Source organism: Dunckerocampus dactyliophorus, chromosome 4, assembly GCF_027744805.1.
Source record: "Dunckerocampus dactyliophorus isolate RoL2022-P2 chromosome 4, RoL_Ddac_1.1, whole genome shotgun sequence".
Classification (NCBI taxonomy): Eukaryota; Metazoa; Chordata; class Actinopteri; order Syngnathiformes; family Syngnathidae; genus Dunckerocampus; species Dunckerocampus dactyliophorus.
The window spans coordinates 33770919-33794997 of record NC_072822.1 but is presented as its reverse complement, the minus strand read 5'-3'; the positions used below and the strand labels follow the sequence as shown (position 1 = coordinate 33794997).

General features: G+C 38.9%; 1 protein-coding gene across 4 annotated transcripts; it reads left to right on the top strand.

The window, feature by feature from the left end:
* Positions 1-20061, top strand: zgc:112294 (transmembrane protein 17A). 4 transcript variants are annotated; one of them, XM_054774207.1, is made up of 4 exons: positions 1-127; positions 16446-16552; positions 18445-18558; positions 18686-20061. In XM_054774207.1, the coding sequence occupies exons 1-4, from the start codon at positions 10-12 to the stop codon at positions 18956-18958; spliced, it is 612 nt and encodes a 203-aa protein (XP_054630182.1). In that variant the 5' UTR covers positions 1-9; the 3' UTR covers positions 18959-20061. The 4 variants fall into 4 exon arrangements, with proteins under 4 accessions (XP_054630182.1, XP_054630181.1, XP_054630180.1 ...); XM_054774206.1 differs by having other exon boundaries at positions 18641-20061; XM_054774205.1 differs by lacking the exons at positions 16446-16552; positions 18445-18558; positions 18686-20061 and adding an exon at positions 3690-4548 and having other exon boundaries at positions 8-127.
* The last annotated feature ends 4018 nt before the right edge of the window (positions 20062-24079 follow it).

Genomic DNA, 24079 nt, shown 5'->3' with positions numbered 1-24079 from the left:
TCTTCCACCATGCCCGTCTTCTATTCGCCTGTTCCAGAAAACGTGCGCGTTGGCCTCGCCTACGTGGGGACTTCTGTGCTGACCAACAACAGGACAGCAGACAGCAAAGACCAGGAGGAACATTCTGGTAGGTTCTGTTGCTTCTTATATAGATACTGTATGTGTGTTAGGGTTATATACTGTATGTGGGTTAGGGTTAGATACTGTATGTGTGTTAGGGTTATATACTGTATGTGGGTTAGGGTTAGATATTGTATGTGGGTTAGGGTTAGATACTGTATGTGGGTTAAGGTTATATACTGTATGTGTGTTAGGGTTATATACTGTATGTGGGTTAGGGTTAGATACTGTATGTGGGTTAGGGTTAGATATTGTATGTGGGTTAGGGTTAGATACTGTATGTGGGTTAAGGTTATATACTGTATGTGTGTTAGGGTTATATACTGTATGTGGGTTAGGGTTAGATACTGTATGTGTGTTAGGGTTATATACTGTATGTGTGTTAGGGTTAGATACTGTATGTGTGTTAGGGTTATATACTGTATGTGTGTTAGGGTTAGATACTGTATGTGTGTTAGGGTTAGATACTGTATGTGGGTTAGGGTTAGATACTGTATGTGTGTTAGGGTTATATACTGTATGTGGGTTAGGGTTATATACTGTATGTGGGTTAGGGTTATATACTGTATGTGGGTTAGGGTTAGATACTGTATGTGGGTTAGGGTTAGGGTTAGATACTGTATGTGGGTTAGGGTTAGATACTGTATGTGGGTTAGGGTTAGGGTTAGATACTGTATGTGGGTTAAGGTTATATACTGTATGTGTGTTAGGGTTATATACTGTATGTGGGTTAGGGTTAGATACTGTATGTGTGTTAGGGTTAGATACTGTATGTGGGTTAGGGTTAGGGTTAGATACTGTATGTGTGCTAGGTTTAGGATTATATACTGTATGTGTGTTAGGGTTAGGGTTATATACTGTATGTGTGCTAGGTTTAGGGTTAGATACTGTATGTGTGTTAGGGTTATATACTGTATGTGTGTTAGGGTTATATACTGTATGTGGGTTAGGGTTAGATACTGTATGTGGGTTAGGGTTAGATACTGTATGTGGGTTAGGGTTAGATACTGTATGTGGGTTAGGGTTAGATGCTGTATGTGGGTTAGGGTTATATGCTGTATGTGTGTTAGGGTTATATACTGTATGTGGGTTAGGGTTATATACTGTATGTGGGTTAGGGTTAGGGTTAGATACTGTATGTGGGTTAAGGTTATATACTGTATGTGTGTTAGGGTTATATACTGTATGTGTGTTAGGGTTAGATACTGTATGTGGGTTAGGGTTAGATACTGTATGTGGGTTAGGGTTAGATACTGTATGTGTGTTAGGGTTATATACTGTATGTGGGTTAGGGTTATATACTGTATGTGGGTTAGGGTTAGATACTGTATGTGGGTTAGGGTTAGGGTTAGATACTGTATGTGGGTTAGGGTTAGATATTGTATGTGGGTTAGGGTTAGATACTGTATGTGGGTTAAGGTTATATACTGTATGTGTGTTAGGGTTATATACTGTATGTGGGTTAGGGTTAGATACTGTATGTGTGTTAGGGTTATATACTGTATGTGTGTTAGGGTTAGATACTGTATGTGTGTTAGGGTTAGATACTGTATGTGGGTTAGGGTTAGATACTGTATGTGGGTTAGGGTTAGATACTGTATGTGTGTTAGGGTTATATACTGTATGTGGGTTAGGGTTATATACTGTATGTGGGTTAGGGTTAGGGTTAGATACTGTATGTGGGTTAAGGTTATATACTGTATGTGTGTTAGGGTTATATACTGTATGTGGGTTAGGGTTAGATACTGTATGTGTGTTAGGGTTAGATACTGTATGTGGGTTAGGGTTAGGGTTAGATACTGTATGTGGGTTAGGGTTAGATACTGTATGTGTGTTAGGGTTATATACTGTATGTGTGTTAGGGTTATATACTGTATGTGGGTTAGGGTTAGATACTGTATGTGTGTTAGGGTTAGATACTGTATGTGGGTTTGTGTTAGATACTGTATGTAGGTTAGGGTTAGGGTTAGATACTGTATGTGTGTTAAGGTTAGAGGGTTAGGGTTAGTCAGGACTGTCCTCCCCAAATATTACCAGCATGTGAGCTTTCCCACAAGGGAAAATAACATCCTGGACCAAGTCTACAGCAACATGAAAGGTGCTTTGAAGGCTGTTCCAAGACCCCACTTTGGAAAGGCTGACCACATCTCTATATTCCTTTATCCAACATACAGACAACTTCTTAAAAAAGCTCCCCCTGTAAGTACAGCAGTTAAAGTGTGGAATGAAGAAACTGATCAAGTACTTCAGGACTGCTTTGGCTGCACAAACTGGGATGTGTTTAAAACTGCAGCGGGGAGGGAAGATTGTACTGTTGATTTGGATGAATATGCTTCTGCTGTTACTGGCTACATTAGCACATGCATAGAGACTGTTACCACCACCAAGTATTACAGAAAATACCCTAACCAAAAACAGTGGATGAACTGTGATGTAAGGGCTAAGCTACGTGCTCGTTCGACTGCATTTGTCATGGGCACCGCTGATGACTACAAAAAGGCCAGATATGACCTGAGGAGGTCCATACGAGAGGCCAAAACACAGTACAGACAGAAGCTGGAGGGCTACTATTCCACCTTAGACCCTCGGCGCATGTGGGCGGGGCTCCAGCACATCACAGACTATCGACAGCAGAGTAGCGTAGCCACGTCCAGCTATACCACAAGAAGTGAGTGCTATAGGGCGATAGTCATTCAAGCAGGTCACGTTGCTCTTCTTGGGTACGGGCACTATGGTGGTGGACTTAAAGCAGGTCGGTACAGATGCTTGTGCAAGCGACAGGTTAAATATGTCAGCAAGCACATCAGCTAGCTCTGATGAGCAAACCCGAAGTGCACGTCCTGAGATGTTGTCTGGGCCTGCTGCTTTTCGTGGGTTTGTTTTGTTCAGAACCCTGCGCACATAAGCTGATGTCACCATGAGAGGTGAGTCCTGTGTGCTCCCCAAGTCCAGCCACCCTCTCTGCTCATCAGGAGTTTGGGTGTCAAAGCGGGCATAGAACTCGTTCAAGAAGTGCTTTGAAAGAATAGTCATGACCCACATCAAAAAGAGCATCCCGGCGGCTACTGTGGACCCTCTACAGTTTGCATATCGCCAGAACTGGTCCACGGATGATGCAGTCAACACTGCCATCCACACAGCCCTTTCTCACCTACAAGGCCAGGACACATACGTCAGAATGCTATTTATAGACTATAGCTCTGCTTTTAATACAGTCTGCCCCCACAAACTCACAAATAAGCTCCTCACACTTGGCCTGTCTCCCTCCCTCTGTAACTGGGTGTTTAACTTTCTCACAGGCAGACCCCAGTCAGTCAGAGTCCACAATCGCACATCCAGCTCAAGAATTGTGAGCACTGGGACCCCACAGGGGTGTGTGCTGAGTCCACTCCTCGACACGCTCTTCACCTACGATTGCGTGGCCTCCCAGAACAACACCAGCATCATTAAATTTGCGGATGACACAACAGTCATCGGACTGATCACTGGTGGTGTTGAAACATCATACAGAAGAGAGGTGGCGGACCTCATAGCTTGGTGTCGTGATAACAATCTCCTTCTCAATACAGATAAGACTAAAGAGATGATCATCGACCCAAGAACAAGGGAAAAGGAGCCGCATAGACCCCTGTTTATTCATGAGACTGAGGTGGAGAGGGTGAAAACCTTCAAGTTCCTTGGCACACACATCAGCGAGGACCTCACCTGGTCTCACAACACCCAACAAATTATGAAGAAGTCCCAAAGGAGACTGTACTTCCTGAGAAGACTGAGGAAATTTGGCATGTCCACCACAATCCTGAGTTGCTTCTACAGATGCACTATGGAAAGTGTCCTTACCGCCTCCATCACTGTTTGGTACGGTAACTGTACAACACGTGATAGGAAGGCACTCCAGCGGGTGATCAAGACCTCACAGAACATTGTTGGGGCAGCCCTCCCCTCACTGCAAGACATTTATAAAACTAGAGTCCTACGCAGAACACACAACCTCATCAAGGACAGCACACATCCACAACACTCATTATTCACACTCCTACCGTCAGGCAGACGCTACAGGAGTTTGAAGTCCAGGACCACAAGGCTGGCAAACAGCTTTTACCCACAGGCCATCAGGCTTCTCAACGAAGCACTCACACACGCCACACGCAACACACACACACTCATAGCACTTTATTTATTTGTATTATTTATTTGTATTAATGTCTCTTCTGTTTTTGTTGCTTAATTTATTGGTATTTATGTTTGTTTCTTATGTTCTTATTCTTTCTTGTGTTTTCTGTCTTTTCTTGGGAGAATGAACAGAATAAGATTTTCATTGCATAGTATACCTGCTGTTTTACCATGCACATGACAATAAAACTCTCTTGAATCTTGAATCTTGAATACTCTATGTGGGTTAGGGTTAGGGTTATATACTGTATGTGTGTTAGGGTTAGATACTGTATGTGGGTTAGGGTTAGATACTGTATGTGTCTTAGGGTTAGGGTTAGATACTGTATGTGGGTTAGGGTTAGATATTGTATGTGTGTTAGGGTTAGATACTGTATGTGGGTTAGGGTTAGGGTTATATACTGTATGTGTGTTAGGGTTAGATACTGTATGTGGGTTAGGGTTAGGGTTAGGTACTGTATGTGTGTTAGGGTTAGATACTGTATGTGTGTTAGGGTTAGGGTTAGATACTGTATGTGGGTTAAGGTTATATACTGTATGTGTGTTAGGGTTATATACTGTATGTGGGTTAGGGTTAGATACTGTATGTGTGTTAGGGTTAGATACTGTATGTGGGTTAGGGTTAGGGTTAGATACTGTATGTGGGTTAGGGTTAGATACTGTATGTGTGTTAGGGTTATATACTGTATGTGTGTTAGGGTTATATACTGTATGTGGGTTAGGGTTAGATACTGTATGTGTGTTAGGGTTAGATACTGTATGTGGGTTTGTGTTAGATACTGTATGTAGGTTAGGGTTAGGGTTAGATACTGTATGTGTGTTAAGGTTAGAGGGTTAGGGTTAGTCAGGACTGTCCTCCCCAAATATTACCAGCATGTGAGCTTTCCCACAAGGGAAAATAACATCCTGGACCAAGTCTACAGCAACATGAAAGGTGCTTTGAAGGCTGTTCCAAGACCCCACTTTGGAAAGGCTGACCACATCTCTATATTCCTTTATCCAACATACAGACAACTTCTTAAAAAAGCTCCCCCTGTAAGTACAGCAGTTAAAGTGTGGAATGAAGAAACTGATCAAGTACTTCAGGACTGCTTTGGCTGCACAAACTGGGATGTGTTTAAAACTGCAGCGGGGAGGGAAGATTGTACTGTTGATTTGGATGAATATGCTTCTGCTGTTACTGGCTACATTAGCACATGCATAGAGACTGTTACCACCACCAAGTATTACAGAAAATACCCTAACCAAAAACAGTGGATGAACTGTGATGTAAGGGCTAAGCTACGTGCTCGTTCGACTGCATTTGTCATGGGCACCGCTGATGACTACAAAAAGGCCAGATATGACCTGAGGAGGTCCATACGAGAGGCCAAAACACAGTACAGACAGAAGCTGGAGGGCTACTATTCCACCTTAGACCCTCGGCGCATGTGGGCGGGGCTCCAGCACATCACAGACTATCGACAGCAGAGTAGCGTAGCCACGTCCAGCTATACCACAAGAAGTGAGTGCTATAGGGCGATAGTCATTCAAGCAGGTCACGTTGCTCTTCTTGGGTACGGGCACTATGGTGGTGGACTTAAAGCAGGTCGGTACAGATGCTTGTGCAAGCGACAGGTTAAATATGTCAGCAAGCACATCAGCTAGCTCTGATGAGCAAACCCGAAGTGCACGTCCTGAGATGTTGTCTGGGCCTGCTGCTTTTCGTGGGTTTGTTTTGTTCAGAACCCTGCGCACATAAGCTGATGTCACCATGAGAGGTGAGTCCTGTGTGCTCCCCAAGTCCAGCCACCCTCTCTGCTCATCAGGAGTTTGGGTGTCAAAGCGGGCATAGAACTCGTTCAAGAAGTGCTTTGAAAGAATAGTCATGACCCACATCAAAAAGAGCATCCCGGCGGCTACTGTGGACCCTCTACAGTTTGCATATCGCCAGAACTGGTCCACGGATGATGCAGTCAACACTGCCATCCACACAGCCCTTTCTCACCTACAAGGCCAGGACACATACGTCAGAATGCTATTTATAGACTATAGCTCTGCTTTTAATACAGTCTGCCCCCACAAACTCACAAATAAGCTCCTCACACTTGGCCTGTCTCCCTCCCTCTGTAACTGGGTGTTTAACTTTCTCACAGGCAGACCCCAGTCAGTCAGAGTCCACAATCGCACATCCAGCTCAAGAATTGTGAGCACTGGGACCCCACAGGGGTGTGTGCTGAGTCCACTCCTCGACACGCTCTTCACCTACGATTGCGTGGCCTCCCAGAACAACACCAGCATCATTAAATTTGCGGATGACACAACAGTCATCGGACTGATCACTGGTGGTGTTGAAACATCATACAGAAGAGAGGTGGCGGACCTCATAGCTTGGTGTCGTGATAACAATCTCCTTCTCAATACAGATAAGACTAAAGAGATGATCATCGACCCAAGAACAAGGGAAAAGGAGCCGCATAGACCCCTGTTTATTCATGAGACTGAGGTGGAGAGGGTGAAAACCTTCAAGTTCCTTGGCACACACATCAGCGAGGACCTCACCTGGTCTCACAACACCCAACAAATTATGAAGAAGTCCCAAAGGAGACTGTACTTCCTGAGAAGACTGAGGAAATTTGGCATGTCCACCACAATCCTGAGTTGCTTCTACAGATGCACTATGGAAAGTGTCCTTACCGCCTCCATCACTGTTTGGTACGGTAACTGTACAACACGTGATAGGAAGGCACTCCAGCGGGTGATCAAGACCTCACAGAACATTGTTGGGGCAGCCCTCCCCTCACTGCAAGACATTTATAAAACTAGAGTCCTACGCAGAACACACAACCTCATCAAGGACAGCACACATCCACAACACTCATTATTCACACTCCTACCGTCAGGCAGACGCTACAGGAGTTTGAAGTCCAGGACCACAAGGCTGGCAAACAGCTTTTACCCACAGGCCATCAGGCTTCTCAACGAAGCACTCACACACGCCACACGCAACACACACACACTCATAGCACTTTATTTATTTGTATTATTTATTTGTATTAATGTCTCTTCTGTTTTTGTTGCTTAATTTATTGGTATTTATGTTTGTTTCTTATGTTCTTATTCTTTCTTGTGTTTTCTGTCTTTTCTTGGGAGAATGAACAGAATAAGATTTTCATTGCATAGTATACCTGCTGTTTTACCATGCACATGACAATAAAACTCTCTTGAATCTTGAATCTTGAATACTCTATGTGGGTTAGGGTTAGGGTTATATACTGTATGTGTGTTAGGGTTAGATACTGTATGTGGGTTAGGGTTAGATACTGTATGTGTCTTAGGGTTAGGGTTAGATACTGTATGTGGGTTAGGGTTAGATATTGTATGTGTGTTAGGGTTAGATACTGTATGTGGGTTAGGGTTAGGGTTATATACTGTATGTGTGTTAGGGTTAGATACTGTATGTGGGTTAGGGTTAGGGTTAGGTACTGTATGTGTGTTAGGGTTAGATACTGTATGTGTGTTAGGGTTAGGGTTAGATACTGTATGTGGGTTAGGGTTAGGGTTAGATACTGTATGTGGGTTAGGGTTAGATACTGTATGTGTGCTCGGGTTAGATACTGTATGTGTGTTAGGGTTAGATACTGTATGTGGGTTAGGGTTAGATACTGTATGTATGTTAGGGTTAGGGTTAGGTACTGTATGTGTGTTAGGGTTAGATACTGTATGTGGGTTAGGGTTAGATACTGTATGTGGGTTAGGGTTATATGCTGTATGTGGGTTAGGGTTAGATACTGTATGTGGGTTAGGGTTAGGGTTAGATACTGTATGTGTGCTAGGGTTAGGGTTATATACTGTATGTGTGTTAGGGTTAGATACTGTATGTGGGTTAGGGTTAGGGTTAGAAACTGTATGTGGGTTAGGGTTAGATACTGTATGTGTGTTAGGGTTAGAAACTGTATGTGGGTTATGGTTAGATACTGTATGTGGGTTAGGGTTAGATACTGTATGTGTGTTAGGGTTAGGGTTAGGTACTGTATGTGTGTTAGGGTTAGGGTTAGATACTGTATGTGGGTTAGGGTTATATACTGTATGTGGGTTAGGGTTAGGGTTTGATACTGTATGTGGGTTAGGGTTAGGGTTAGATACTGTATGTGGGTTAGGGTTAGATACTGTATGTGGGTTAGGGTTATATGCTGTATGTGTGTTAGGGTTAGGGTTAGGTACTGTATGTGTGTTAGGGTTAGGGTTAGATACTGTATGTGGGTTAGGGTTAGATACTGTATGTGTGTTAGGGTTAGGGTTAGGTACTGTATGTGTGTTAGGGTTAGGGTTAGATACTCTATGTGGGTTAGGGTTAGATACTGTATGTGTGTTAGGGTTAGGGTTAGGTACTGTATGTGTGTTAGGGTTAGATACTGTATGTGTGTTAGGGTTAGGGTTAGATACTGTATGTGGGTTAGGGTTATATACTGTATGTGGGTTAGGGTTAGGGTTAGATACTGTATGTGGGTTAGGGTTAGATACTGTATGTGGGTTAGGGTTATATGCTGTATGTGGGTTAGGGTTAGATACTGTATGTGGGTTAGGGTTAGGGTTAGATACTGTATGTGTGCTAGGGTTAGGGTTATATACTGTATGTGTGTTAGGGTTAGATACTGTATGTGGGTTAGGGTTAGGGTTAGAAACTGTATGTGGGTTAGGGTTAGATACTGTATGTGGGTTAGGGTTATATGCTGTAGGTGGGTTAGGGTTAGATACTGTATGTGGGTTAGGGTTAGGGTTAGATACTGTATGTGTGTTAGGGTTAGATACTTTATGGTTAGGGTTAGATACTGTATGTGGGTTAGGGTTAGATACTGTATGTGGGTTAGGGTTATATACTGTATGTGGGTTAGGGTTATATACTGTATGTGGGTTAGGGTTAGATACTGTATGTGGGTTAGGGTTAGGGTTAGATACTGTCTGTGTGTTAGGGTTAGGGTTAGATACTGTATGTGTGTTAGGGTTAGATACTGTATGCGTGTTAGGGTTAGATGCTGTATGTGGGTTAGGGTTAGATACTGTATGTGGGTTAGGGTTAGATACTGTATGTAGGTTAGGGTTAGATACTGTATGTGTGTTAGGGTTAGGGTTAGATACTGTATGTGTTTTTGGGTTATATACTGTATGTGGGTTAGGGTTAGATACTGTATGTGTGTTAGGGTTAGGGTTAGATACTGTATGTTGGTTAGGGTTAGGGTTAGATACTGTATGTGTGTTTGGGTTATATACTGTATGTGGGTTAGGGTTAGGGTTAGATACTGTATGTGGGTTAGGGTTAGGTACTGTATGTGTGTTAGGGTTAGATACTGTATGTGTGTTAGGGTTAGGGTTAGATACTGTATGTGGGTTAGGGTTAGGGTTAGATACTGTATGTGGGTTAGGGTTAGATACTGTATGTGTGCTCGGGTTAGATACTGTATGTGTGTTAGGGTTAGATACTGTATGTGGGTTAGGGTTAGATACTGTATGTATGTTAGGGTTAGGGTTAGGTACTGTATGTGTGTTAGGGTTAGATACTGTATGTGGGTTAGGGTTAGATACTGTATGTGGGTTAGGGTTATATGCTGTATGTGGGTTAGGGTTAGATACTGTATGTGGGTTAGGGTTAGGGTTAGATACTGTATGTGTGCTAGGGTTAGGGTTATATACTGTATGTGTGTTAGGGTTAGATACTGTATGTGGGTTAGGGTTAGGGTTAGAAACTGTATGTGGGTTAGGGTTAGATACTGTATGTGTGTTAGGGTTAGAAACTGTATGTGGGTTATGGTTTGATACTGTATGTGGGTTAGGGTTAGATACTGTATGTGTGTTAGGGTTAGGGTTAGGTACTGTATGTGTGTTAGGGTTAGGGTTAGATACTGTATGTGGGTTAGGGTTATATACTGTATGTGGGTTAGGGTTAGGGTTTGATACTGTATGTGGGTTAGGGTTAGGGTTAGATACTGTATGTTGGTTAGGGTTAGATACTGTATGTGGGTTAGGGTTATATGCTGTATGTGTGTTAGGGTTAGGGTTAGGTACTGTATGTGTGTTAGGGTTAGGGTTAGATACTGTATGTGGGTTAGGGTTAGATACTGTATGTGTGTTAGGGTTAGGGTTAGGTACTGTATGTGTGTTAGGGTTAGGGTTAGATACTGTATGTGGGTTAGGGTTAGATACTGTATGTGTGTTAGGGTTAGGGTTAGGTACTGTATGTGTGTTAGGGTTAGATACTGTATGTGTGTTAGGGTTAGGGTTAGATACTGTATGTGGGTTAGGGTTATATACTGTATGTGGGTTAGGGTTAGGGTTAGATACTGTATGTGGGTTAGGGTTATATGCTGTATGTGGGTTAGGGTTAGATACTGTATGTGGGTTAGGGTTAGGGTTAGATACTGTATGTGTGCTAGGGTTAGGGTTATATACTGTATGTGTGTTAGGGTTAGATACTGTATGTGGGTTAGGGTTAGGGTTAGAAACTGTATGTGGGTTAGGGTTAGATACTGTATGTGTGTTAGGGTTAGAAACTGTATGTGGGTTATGGTTTGATACTGTATGTGGGTTAGGGTTAGATACTGTATGTGTGTTAGGGTTAGGGTTAGGTACTGTATGTGTGTTAGGGTTAGGGTTAGATACTGTATGTGGGTTAGGGTTATATACTGTATGTGGGTTAGGGTTAGGGTTTGATACTGTATGTGGGTTAGGGTTAGGGTTAGATACTGTATGTGGGTTAGGGTTAGATACTGTATGTGGGTTAGGGTTATATGCTGTATGTGTGTTAGGGTTAGGGTTAGGTACTGTATGTGTGTTAGGGTTAGGGTTAGATACTGTATGTGGGTTAGGGTTAGATACTGTATGTGTGTTAGGGTTAGGGTTAGGTACTGTATGTGTGTTAGGGTTAGGGTTAGATACTGTATGTGGGTTAGGGTTAGATACTGTATGTGTGTTAGGGTTAGGGTTAGGTACTGTATGTGTGTTAGGGTTAGATACTGTATGTGTGTTAGGGTTAGGGTTAGATACTGTATGTGGGTTAGGGTTATATACTGTATGTGGGTTAGGGTTAGGGTTAGATACTGTATGTGGGTTAGGGTTAGATACTGTATGTGGGTTAGGGTTATATGCTGTATGTGGGTTAGGGTTAGATACTGTATGTGGGTTAGGGTTAGGGTTAGATACTGTATGTGTGCTAGGGTTAGGGTTATATACTGTATGTGTGTTAGGGTTAGATACTGTATGTGGGTTAGGGTTAGGGTTAGAAACTGTATGTGGGTTAGGGTTAGATACTGTATGTGGGTTAGGGTTATATGCTGTAGGTGGGTTAGGGTTAGATACTGTATGTGGGTTAGGGTTAGATACTGTATGTGGGTTAGGGTTATATGCTGTAGGTGGGTTAGGGTTAGATACTGTATGTGGGTTAGGGTTAGGGTTAGATACTGTATGTGTGTTAGGGTTAGATACTTTATGGTTAGGGTTAGATATTGTATGTGGGTTAGGGTTAGATACTGTATGTGGGTTAGGGTTATATACTGTATGTGGGTTAGGGTTAGATACTGTATGTGGGTTAGGGTTAGGGTTAGATACTGTCTGTGTGTTAGGGTTAGGGTTAGATACTGTATGTGTGTTAGGGTTAGATACTGTATGCGTGTTAGGGTTAGATGCTGTATGTGGGTTAGGGTTAGATACTGTATGTGGGTTAGGGTTAGATACTGTATGTAGGTTAGGGTTAGATACTGTATGTGTGTTAGGGTTAGGGTTAGATACTGTATGTGTTTTTGGGTTATATACTGTATGTGGGTTAGGGTTAGATACTGTATGTGTGTTAGGGTTAGGGTTAGATACTGTATGTTGGTTAGGGTTAGGGTTAGATACTGTATGTGTGTTTGGGTTATATACTGTATGTGGGTTAGGGTTAGGGTTAGATACTGTATGTGGGTTAGGGTTAGGGTTAGGTACTGTATGTGTGTTAGGGTTAGATACTGTATGTGTGTTAGGGTTAGGGTTAGATACTGTATGTGGGTTAGGGTTAGGGTTAGATACTGTATGTGGGTTAGGGTTAGATACTGTATGTGTGCTCGGGTTAGATACTGTATGTGTGTTAGGGTTAGATACTGTATGTGGGTTAGGGTTAGATACTGTATGTATGTTAGGGTTAGGGTTAGGTACTGTATGTGTGTTAGGGTTAGATACTGTATGTGGGTTAGGGTTAGATACTGTATGTGGGTTAGGGTTATATGCTGTATGTGGGTTAGGGTTAGATACTGTATGTGGGTTAGGGTTAGGGTTAGATACTGTATGTGTGCTAGGGTTAGGGTTATATACTGTATGTGTGTTAGGGTTAGATACTGTATGTGGGTTAGGGTTAGGGTTAGAAACTGTATGTGGGTTAGGGTTAGATACTGTCTGTGTGTTAGGGTTAGAAACTGTATGTGGGTTATGGTTTGATACTGTATGTGGGTTAGGGTTAGATACTGTATGTGTGTTAGGGTTAGGGTTAGGTACTGTATGTATGTTAGGGTTAGGGTTAGATACTGTATGTGGGTTAGGGTTATATACTGTATGTGGGTTAGGGTTAGGGTTAGATACTGTATGTGGGTTAGGGTTAGGGTTAGATACTGTATGTGGGTTAGGGTTATATGCTGTATGTGTGTTAGGGTTAGGGTTAGGTACTGTATGTGTGTTCGGGTTAGGGTTAGATACTGTATGTGGATTAGGGTTAGATACTTTATGTGTGTTAGGGTTAGGTACTGTATGTGTGTTAAGGTTAGGGTTAGATACTGTATGTGGGTTAGGGTTAGATACTGTATGTGTGTTAGGGTTAGGGTTAGGTACTGTATGTGTGTTCGGGTTAGATACTGTATGTGTGTTAGGGTTAGGGTTAGATACTGTATGTGGGTTAGGGTTATATACTGTATGTGGGTTAGGGTTAGGGTTAGATACTGTATGTGGGTTAGGGTTAGATACTGTATGTGGGTTAGGGTTAGGGTTAGATACTGTATGTGGGTTAGGGTTAGGGTTAGATACTGTATGTGTGCTAGGGTTAGGGTTATATACTGTATGTGTGTTAGGGTTAGATACTGTATGTGGGTTAGGGTTAGGGTTACAAACTGTATGTGGGTTAGGGTTAGATACTGTATGTGGGTTAGGGTTATATGCTGTATGTGGGTTAGGGTTAGATACTGTATGTGGGTTAGGGTTAGGGTTAGATACTGTATGTGTGTTAGGGTTAGATACTTTATGGTTAGGGTTAGATATTGTATGTGGGTTAGGGTTAGATACTGTATGTGGGTTAGGGTTATATACTGTATGTGGGTTAGGGTTATATACTGTATGTGGGTTAGGGTTAGATACTGTATGTGGGTTAGGGTTAGGGTTAGATACTGTCTGTGTGTTAGGGTTAGGGTTAGATACTGTATGTGTGTTAGGGTTAGATACTGTATGCGTGTTAGGGTTAGATGCTGTATGTGGGTTAGGGTTAGATACTGTATGTGGGTTAGGGTTAGGGTTAGATACTGTATGTAGGTTAGGGTTAGATACTGTATGTGTGTTAGTTAGGGTTAGGGTTAGATACTGTATGTGTTTTTGGGTTATATACTGTATGTGGGTTAGGGTTAGGGTTAGATACTGTATGTGTGTTAGGGTTAGGGTTAGATACTGTATGTAGGTTAGGGTTAGATACTGTATGTGTGTTTGGGTTATATACTGTATGTGGGTTAGGGTTAGGGTTAGATACTGTATGTGTGTTAGGGTTAGATACTTTATGGTTAGGGTTAGATACTGTATGTGGGTTAGGGTTAGATACTGTATGTGGGTTAGGGTTAGGGTTAGATACTGTCTGTGTGTTAGGGTTAGGGTTAGATACTGTATGTGTGTTAGGGTTAGATACTTTATGCGTGTTAGGGTTAGATGCTGTATGTGGGTTAGGGTTAGATACTGTATGTGGGTTAGGGTTAGGGTTAGATACTGTATGTAGGTTAGGGTTAGATACTGTATGTGTGTTAGGGTTAGGGTTAGATACTGTATGTGTTTTTGGGTTATATACTGTATGTGGGTTAGGGTTAGGGTTAGATACTGTATGTGTGTTAGGGTTAGGGTTAGATACTGTATGTAGGTTAGGGTTAGATACTGTATGTGTGTTTGGGTTATATACTGTATGTGGGTTAGGGTTAGGGTTAGATACTGTATGTGTGTTAGGGTTAGATACTTTATGGTTAGGGTTAGATACTGTATGTGGGTTAGGGTTAGATACTGTATGTGGGTTAGGGTTAGGGTTAGATACTGTCTGTGTGTTAGGGTTAGGGTTAGATACTGTATGTGTGTTAGGGTTAGATACTGTATGCGTGTTACGGTTAGATGCTGTATGTGGGTTAGGGTTAGATACTGTATGTGGGTTAGGGTTAGGGTTAGATACTGTATGTAGGTTAGGGTTAGATACTGTATGTGTGTTAGGGTTAGGGTTAGATACTGTATGTGTTTTTGGGTTATATACTGTATGTGGGTTAGGGTTAGGGTTAGATACTGTATGTGTGTTAGGGTTAGGGTTAGATACTGTATGTAGGTTAGGGTTAGATACTGTATGTGTGTTAGGGTTAGGGTTAGATACTGTATGTGTGTTTGGGTTATATACTGTATGTGGGTTAGGGTTAGGGTTAGATACTGTATGTGGGTTAGGGTTAGATACTGTATGTGTGTTAGGGTTATATACTGTATGTGGGTTAGGGTTAGATACTGTATGTGTGTTAGGGTTAGGGAAGTGTGGAAAAAATGTATGTACTTTAGTTGCTGTACATGAAAAGTTCTCCCCAATAGGGTTTATTACATGAATAGTCTCATTCAATTATTGAGGAAAAAAAGCAAAAAGTTGCATATTTCAATTTTGAGAAAGAAAATACTTTTTTTGAAAAAAAAATTCTATATTTAGGAAAATTTGTACATTTGGGGGAAATGTAGTTATTTCAAGCGTCTGTGTAGGCTCTCAGTCTTACAACAGTTGTCCATCGAGGGAAAGGCTTCTTGAGACGTCATCTGTACTTCTGTGAAGAAGGTGTCGAACGTTTCGCTCCTCATCCGAAGAGCTTCGTCAGCGAACTAACAAGTGCTGGTAGCCGAGGCCTTTAATACAGTAAGAGTGGGCGGAATTGGTGTGCCAACACCCTCCTCCTATGGTTCCTTACACTAAGACTGGGCGGAGTAATCCTGCCATTAGCACCTCCGAACAAAGGGAAGTGTAGCTCCCTGTAGTTGGGTATGAACGACTCTGATACTGGCTCGTTAGCATCTATTGTTCTGGCTCGGCCCTGGCTCCACCTCATTTGCAAGACTAAGAGCTGTGGGTTTTGGTCTCAGTAACCTGCTGAACACAGGGTCCAAATTAAACCTCAAACCACCATTCCGATTCAATAATGGGTTCTGTTGTTTGACAAAAATAGCTTCCTTTACTCCTCTTTCAAACCATTTGTTTTCTTTGGCCAAAATCTTTACCTCACTGTCCTCAAAAGAGTGATTGGTTGCTTTAAGGTGGAGATGTACTGCTGATTGAGGACCACTAGAATTGTCCCTGCGGTGTTGATAAAGTCTTTTTTGGAGCATTTGCTTTGTTTCCCCAATGTAGTGCTCTTTGCATTCTACATCTTTACATCCACTGTAAAGATGAGGAATGCAAAGAGCACTAAATTGGGGATGATTCTTGAGATGATGTCTCAAGAAGCCTTTCCCTCTGTAGTTATTTCAAGGAAAAAAAATAGGTTAGTTGAGATAAAAAAAAAAAAGTTATTTTAGAGAAATTGTTATTGTTATTTTAGAGAGAAAAAAATGTCATTCCATTCCATTCCATTCCATTTTCCTCCGCTTATCCGGGTCCGGGTCGCGGGGGCAGCAGTCTTAGTAAGGAAGAAAAAAACTTGCATATTTCAATTTTGAGAGGGAAAAAAAAGGTTAGATTTGGATTTTTTTTTTTAGCAAAAAAGGTATTTTTTTTAAAAGTAAATTTCTACATTTGGGGGAGACAATTTCATATTTTGGGAGGAAATGTCAAAATGTTGACAACAAGTTGTGGATTTGTTGTATATTTTAGAAAATGATTTACATTAAAAAAAATCAAGACAGTTGCATATTTTTGAGAAAAAAAGTTGTGAGTTTGCGTGTTTGTGTTTCAGTGGTGAACGAGCTGGTGTCCCACCTCCCTCTGCAGATGTTGCTCTACTTCAACATGTTTTATTTCCCCTGCTGGTGGTTCTCCTCTGTCTTCATGCTGCAGTTAAAGGTGCGCTCAGTCACTGTGGGACGCACGGAAACAAATGAAAGGATGCATTTCACCTGCAGTACGAGATTTAACAGAAACAACCCAGCATTTTCCCTGGAAATTATCCTAAAATTTCATTTTTTAAAGTTGGCTATTTTCACGGGAAACAAGGTCACAGTCTGATTTACAACTAATTTCATTTTGGACACAAAAGTGTCATATTGCTTCGAAAAGGGTTTTAGGTTTTTGAAGAAAAAAACCCAAACCCTCAAAAATATGTTTAAAAAAGATGTGAAAAAGGTGTATATTTCAGGAGGGAAAAATACATGTTTTTAGATTTTGATGGAAAAAACTAACAAAAAAAATTGTGTGTGTGTAAATTTTTTTAAAAGTATAATGTAGAGGAAAAAAGTCTGAAAAAAGTTTCTACAAAAATGTTAGAGGAAAACTTCTAATAATTTCTAATAAAAAACACACACAAAAATAGCAGACATTTTTTTAGATTTTGTGGGAAAAATAGAGAACAAATTGTATGTAATATAAAAAAAGTTTAATTTACAGGGTAAAAAAACTGAAAAAAACAGATTTCCACAAAAATGTTTTTGTTCTAAAGATAATGATAAAGTCCAAAAAAAAAAAAAAACACCAAACATATTATAGAACATTTTTAGATTTTCAGGGAAAATAAATAGAGAAAAAATTGTATATTATTTTTTTTAAAAAAGTATATTTTAGAGGAAAAAAGTCTGAAAAAACAGATTTCAGAAGAAAACTTGTAGATTTTTTAGGACATTTTATAACATGAATACAAAGTTGGATTTTGTATTTTTTACGTTTTCATTTTTTTAATTTGGACATTTTCACCAGTTTCATATTTCTTATTTTTTTAATCCTTAAAAAGTTGCATATTTCTGTAAAAAACTTGTACATTCCAAGAGGAAAAAAATGCATATTTTTCAGAAAGAAAAGTGTATCTTTGGGAGAGGAAGTTAAAAAAAACACTTTTAAGAAAAAAAGTAAAGCAAGAAATTCAATATATCTTTATTTTTTAATTATGTTTTTTCAGAAAAAAGTGGAGGACACATTTCAACAAAACTTTGAGAGGAAAACGTAGATTTTTAAGGGAAAAAAAAATCCTATACTTTCATGTTTTTAAGTTGTCTGTTTTCAAAAAAAGAAGCTCGCAGTCTCATTTCTAACAAATTTCATTTTGTTCGCAAAACTTGCATATTGCTTGGAAAAAAGTTTTACGTTTTTAAAGAAAAGATAATACATTTTAAGAAAAAACACAAATATGTTAAAAAAAAAGTAAAAAAAGAAAGTCAATTTATTTTAAAGTATTTTTTTCCCCCAAAATGTGGAGGAAATATTTGCACAAAACTTTGAGAGGAAGACTTGTAGATTTTTGAGGAAAAAAATAGAGAAAGAAATTGTGTACATATTTTTTTTATGTATATTTTAGAGGAAACAAGATTTCCTTGTAGATTTTTTAAGGAAAAATATATTTATGAATACAAAATTGGATTTTATATTTTTCTTTTTTAATCTTTAAAACGCTGCGTATTTTTGTAAAAAAAGTTGTACATTTCTGGAGAAAGAAAATTGCAAATTTCTGAGAAAAATTTGTAGTTTTGAAAGGGGATGTCTGTTTATTAAAAATCATTTTAAGGCGAAAAAGTAAAGAAAGAAAGTCATTTTTTGTGGAGGAAAAATGTCTACAAAACTGAGAGGAAAGCGTAGATTTTTGAGGGGTAGCCCACACCCCCCATTTTTTTGTTGTCATATTAAAAAAAAAAAAAAAAGACATCGTATTTGAATTGGGAAAAAGTACAGTATTTTCATCTGAAAAAGGCGGACATGAAAGGAATGAAAAGCAGGTTCTTACTGAAAAAAAGCACCTGTTTGTTTTGCAGTACGAGTTCCTTCCAGCGTACTATCAGGGTCTTCTCATCACCGGGGTGGTCCTCCTGACGCTCATTGAAGTGCTCAGACTCTACCTGGGCTACGTTGGCAACCTTGAAGAGAAGGTATCGCTTCTCCCATCTGTGTGTGTGTGTGTGTGTGTGTGTGTGTGTGTGTGTGTTGCGTTCAAGTGTTGTCCGTCCTCAGGTGCCTGAACTGTCGGCCTTCTGGCTCCTGACGTTCCTGTTGCAGCTGCCGGTGATTCTTTTCTTCCTGACGGACGAGGAGATCCTCATCCTGCCTCTGGAGCGGGCCGTGCACGCCCTCTACTTGACCTTCCTGCTGGCCCAGATCCTGGCCGCCATGTTGGCGCTCAGGAGGATGACGCGGAAGCTCACCTTGCTCTTCCACCTGCGCCAGCTGGGTAAAGCCGACGGCTTCGGCCGGCGCTCCACGCCCGTCTACGGCCTGTCGTACCACCGCGGCGTGCTGCCGGTGTCGCCCGCCGGAGCCGCCTCCCACTGAACCGCGCTGCAGAAAAGGCACTTTTTCTTGTTTTAGAATGATAGAAAATACAAATCAATCATTTCTTTCTTTATTTTGGTTTTTATTTCATTTCACTAATGGCATTAATAATGAAAAAATAGCTATCATTATTGGATGACCATAATTTCAAAAACTACAGCTGAATAAACAAAGGATTTGATCCATTTTGTATATATATATTTACAATTTTAAAATATATATTTAGCAAATATACTGTATGTACAAATATATGATAAAATATAATAAAATAAATGTTTAAATTATAGAATATAATATATCAAAGAATATATAGTAAAATTATTTTTTTTTAAATGTATATTTTTTGTTTTGCCAACTTGACAATGCTGTCTGTGAGCGTAGAAGATGGGGTTGTGTTGAAGCTGTGTGACCACTAGAGGGCACTCATGCACTTCATGGACTTTCACTCCAATCGGTGCTTCATGAGGCACAATATCATGTACAGTATTTACAATATACTGTGTTTATTCATCTCACCATATTTTTATGGCGGTGCTTGCAGTGTCCTGAACAGAAATATCATCACATTTTAATTTAATTTAATTTAATTTAATTGCTGTTTTTATGTGCACACACACACAAATTAAAAATAGATTTTAAAAAATAGAAAAAAAAGCCACACAAATATATTTTTAATTGTAGCATTTTTTAAAAAAACAAATAAAGAAAGACAAATACTTTTTTTTTTCCAGAAAAAATGCATATATTTATGTTGGGGAAAAAAATGTATTTTTGAGAAAAGAATAAAAAAAAAAACAGCTTTTCAAAAAATTGTATAGGAAATATTTTACAAAAAACTTGAGAAAGAGAGTCAGTTTTTTAAAAATAAAAACCTTTGGAGAAAAAAAAGTGTATTTTAGAAGAAAAAATGAATGTTGGATTTTATATTTTTTTACATTATCATTTTTAAAAGTTGGACATTTCCATTAAAAAGAAAGTCACATTTCCATTGAAATCAGTTTTTGTTTTTGACACAAAAGTTGCATATTTCTTTTTAAAAATTTTAAAAAGTTGCATTTTTGAAAAAATGTTTTACGTTTTCAAAGAAACGTTGTAAATTTAAAAAAAATCACATTAAAAAAGTCATATTTTTTAATCTTTAAAAAGTTGCATATTTCTGTAATAAAGTTGCACATTTTTAGGAAAAAGGTATTTTGAGAGGGAAAGTCTTAAAAAACAAACAAACAGAAATTCCTCCAAAATGTTGAAAGAAAAATGTAAACTGTGAGGTAAAAAAAAAACATTAAAAAATGACATATTTTTAAAAAAGTTCTATATTTGAATTGAAAAAAAGTTGAACAAAAAGCAGGTTTTCATTCAAATCAGTTGTAATTTCTGTAAAAATAGTACATTAAAAAACAACATATTCACCCCCCTCGCAGCCCCAAAAAAGATACACATTATTTTCAAAGTTGCATATTTTGGAGAAAAATTATTTACATTTTTGAAGAAAACATATTAATTTTTAAAAAGTGCATTTTATTTTTACAAAGTTGCATAATTCTGTTAAAGGTGCACATTTCTTGAGGAAGTAGTGCGGATTTTTAAGAATAAGAATTTAAGAATTTTTAAGAATAAAGTATTTTTAAGGGGAAAATTGTTAAAAAAAAAAACAACCTCAGATTTCCACATTTTTATAGAATTTTTACAAAAAAAAAAAATAAGAAAGAAAGACACATTTTTTAAAAATAATTTTAAAATAGTTTTTCTGGAGGAAAAAATATATTTAAGACGAAAACTTTGAGATTTTTGAGGTAAAAAAAAGAAAAAAATCCTTTATTTTTATTTTTTAAAAGTTGAACATTTCTATGAGAATGAAAGGCAGGTTTTCATTGCAAACAGATGTCATTTCTGTGAAAATAGTTGTGTGTAAAAAATCTTTTTCCCTAAAAAGGCGGCATTCTTGTAAGTCGCATAAATTGCTCCATATTTGAGGGGAAAGAAAGCACATTTTTGAGAAAATAAAGTGAATTTTGGAGGGGAAAATTTACACAAATGTTCCATAGAATGTGTTTTTGTATTTTTAATAAAAACAAACAAAAACAAAGAAGGAAAGACAATATTTTCCCATTTAAAAAATTGTGTATTTGAGAGGAAAACTTTAAAAAATATTTTCATTGAACAAAAATTCTATATTGCCATTTTTAAAAGTTGAACACTTTGAAGAGAATGAACGGCAGTGTTGCAGAAAAGAAGTCAATTTTAAGAAAAAGTTTTAAAAAGTAGCATTTTTCTGTGAAAGAAAGAAAAAGTTTAGTCTTTTGAGGGGGGAAGGTGCCTCTTTTGGAGGAATGTGTTCCTTCTGTAAAGTAATGACGCTAAAAATGTGTTTTTTGAATAAAAAGAATGAAAAGATCCTATCGGAGAGTTTCGAGCGGCCAGTTGTTGCGCCTGAGGCGGGCGCTCTCGTCTGTGCGGTAACCATGACAACCACGGCACACGCCACCGTTTTGTCTTTCCGCAGGTGAACCTGGAAGCAAAAAGGAACTCTCCTCCGGTGTGTCGTCACGGTGATAATGACCTATTTTTCTCGCCGAGCGTCACTCGCTGCTTTTAGCTCTTATTCTTTATCTCTCTCTATCTCTATCTCTCTCTTTTTTTTTTTTTTTAAATCTGACTGACAAGCAAATCTCTTCTTATTCCCTTTTTCGGGGGTGGGGAGGTCTCCACTCTGCAGCTGTTTCTATTAGCAACCCAGCAAGAACACTTGCAATAATTGGAGGTGCTGCAAAGCCTGCTGGGAGGTTTGCTCAGCCCCCACGGGACGCGGCTGACGTGGACACTTCCTTCCTGATTGGCACTGCGGTTTGACATGACGGGAAAATATGACAGGAACCTGCTGCTTTGGTAGCACACCTCCTCCTACTCCTCTTGCTCCTCCTCCTCTTCTTTGTCCTTCTCTTCACTGTGATCCAAAGAAATGATGATAGTGTGGCAGTTGCAAGGAGACTCGAGGTCTGGTCTCATGCAGAGCTTCATGCTCCACCTGCACACCAACTTGACAAAGAACTAACATCTCCTTTATAGCGCTAACGCTTGCGCGCCCAAACCTGCACTCTAACCACGCCCCTTAGTCGACTCCGGACTGGGTGAGAGACACGCCCCCTAGTGTCCACCACTATAGGAACCTGCTGCTTTGATAGCCCTCCTACTCCTCCTCCTCCTTCTCCTCTTGCTCCTTCTCCTTCTTGTCTTTGATTGAAACAAAATATGATAGAAACCTGCTGCTTTAGTAACCCCCACCTCCTCCTCCTCCTCTTGCGCCTCGTCTTGCTCCTCCTCCTACTCCTCCTCCTCTTTGATTGAAAGAAAATATGATAGGAACCTGCTGATTTAGTTGCCCTCCTCCTCTTTCTACTCTTGCTGCTCCCCCTCCTCCTCCTCCTCCTGCTGTCTGCCGTCTTGTGGACGTTGAAGAAGACATCCCGTACACGACCAATAAGCAGAGAGTCCCTCGTGCGTTACGTTGCAGTCTCACCGGCCACCTGCTGGACGCTCAAACTCTAATTGGCACGAGGACGTTTTCAAGTCGGGCCTGATGAGCGGCCGGCTGGCCCCTCCCCTCCCTTTCATTGCCACGAGCAGCGTTTTAACCTCGTTAAACCCTCGTGTTTGTGAAAAATGTGCATTTTGGGGAAAAAAAGTTGCACTGTTTTCAGTCTTCTAAGAACAAATGGTAAATTACCATATGACCTAAAACACAACATTCTGATATGTTTGCCTGTGACATCGTTTTTGTCTGTTTTCCAAGAAAAGTTGGAACATTTCTACAAAAAATCACGTTTTCAATAAAAAGTTGATTATTATTTTACTATTCTTTACGAATGTGTTATAAATTATTTACATTTTCTATTTAAAAAAGTCAATTTAGACAAAAATGTCTATTTTCTAGGAAAAAATGTAGCCCAAAAAATCAGACAATGTATTATTTATTTATTTATAGGAAAAAAAACATATTGAAAAGAAAAAAAAAGCAAAATTTTGGGAGAAAAGGTTTGTACCACAAAAAAATTGTATTTTTAAAATAAAACAAACAAAAAAATATGTTTTGAGGACATTTTTTATTTTATTATTATTTATATGATAAGTTTAAAAAAGTACAATTTGTAAGAAAATGTTATCACAAAATAATGTGTACTTGTGAAATAAATTGTAACATTTCGACAAAAAAAAATATCTTTTGAGATTTTGAGATATTTATTATTATTTCCGAATGTTTTATAAAAGTTTTACATTTTCAAGAAAAAAAGTTTAATTTGTGAGAAAAAGTTCCTGTTTATATCACATACAAATGTGTATTTGTATGTGTTACATTTTGGAGAATAAAGTTTGATTTTTTGTTGTCTGTCTTTTGGGAAAAAAGTTGTAAAATTGTCATAAAAAATACAGCATTTGCGGGGGGAGTCAGACTTTCAAGAAAGTAATTTTTGAAGAAAAAAATCGTTTGTTGCTGAGAAAAAAAGTTGTGAAAATAAAGTTGCATTTGCATTCAAAAAATTGTAAGTTATCTAAACAAAAATTCCACATTTTGGGGGAAAAAAAGTGAAAAAAAATTGTTTTAATTAAGATGAAGTATATGTCTGTGAAAAGAAAAAACAAAAAACAAATTGCTTCCTGAGAAAAAAGTTGACTGTTTTCCAAAAAAAGTTTATTTTCACAAATTTTGGAGAAAATTAGTATTATTTTATTATTGTAATTTTTTTCATGAATGTTTCGTCTTTTAGACAAAAGATGTATATCTACGTATGTATTTGTAAAAACACTTGTAAAAGTTACAAAAGCCATATTTTTTCAGAAAAAAGTTTATAATTTTATCATTTTTTATGAATGTTTTTTTAAGTTTTATATTTTCAAGAAAAAAGATCCCCAAAAAATTGTGAGAAAACGCATTTGTGAAAAAGTAGACTTTTAAAAAAGGTTTTAAGGGGAAAATGTCTCTTTTAAGAAAAAGTTATTTTTGAGAAAGCAGCTGCATGTTTTACAAGAAAAAATATTCTGTAAATATAAATTATTTAATTTATTTTTTGAATGAAACATCCGGATGTTGTTGTTGAAAAAAGTTGTGTCTTTCTATGGAAAAAT

Excerpts from the sequence above, each read along its gene's own strand:
- zgc:112294 (XM_054774203.1), top strand. The coding sequence starts at position 10 with ATGCCCGTCTTCTATTCGCCTGTTCCAGAAAACGTGCGCGTTGGCCTC. Across the intron at positions 128-3,419 it reads AGACCAGGAGGAACATTCTG|GCAGACCCCAGTCAGTCAGA; the intron begins GTAGGTTCTGTT and ends ACTTTCTCACAG.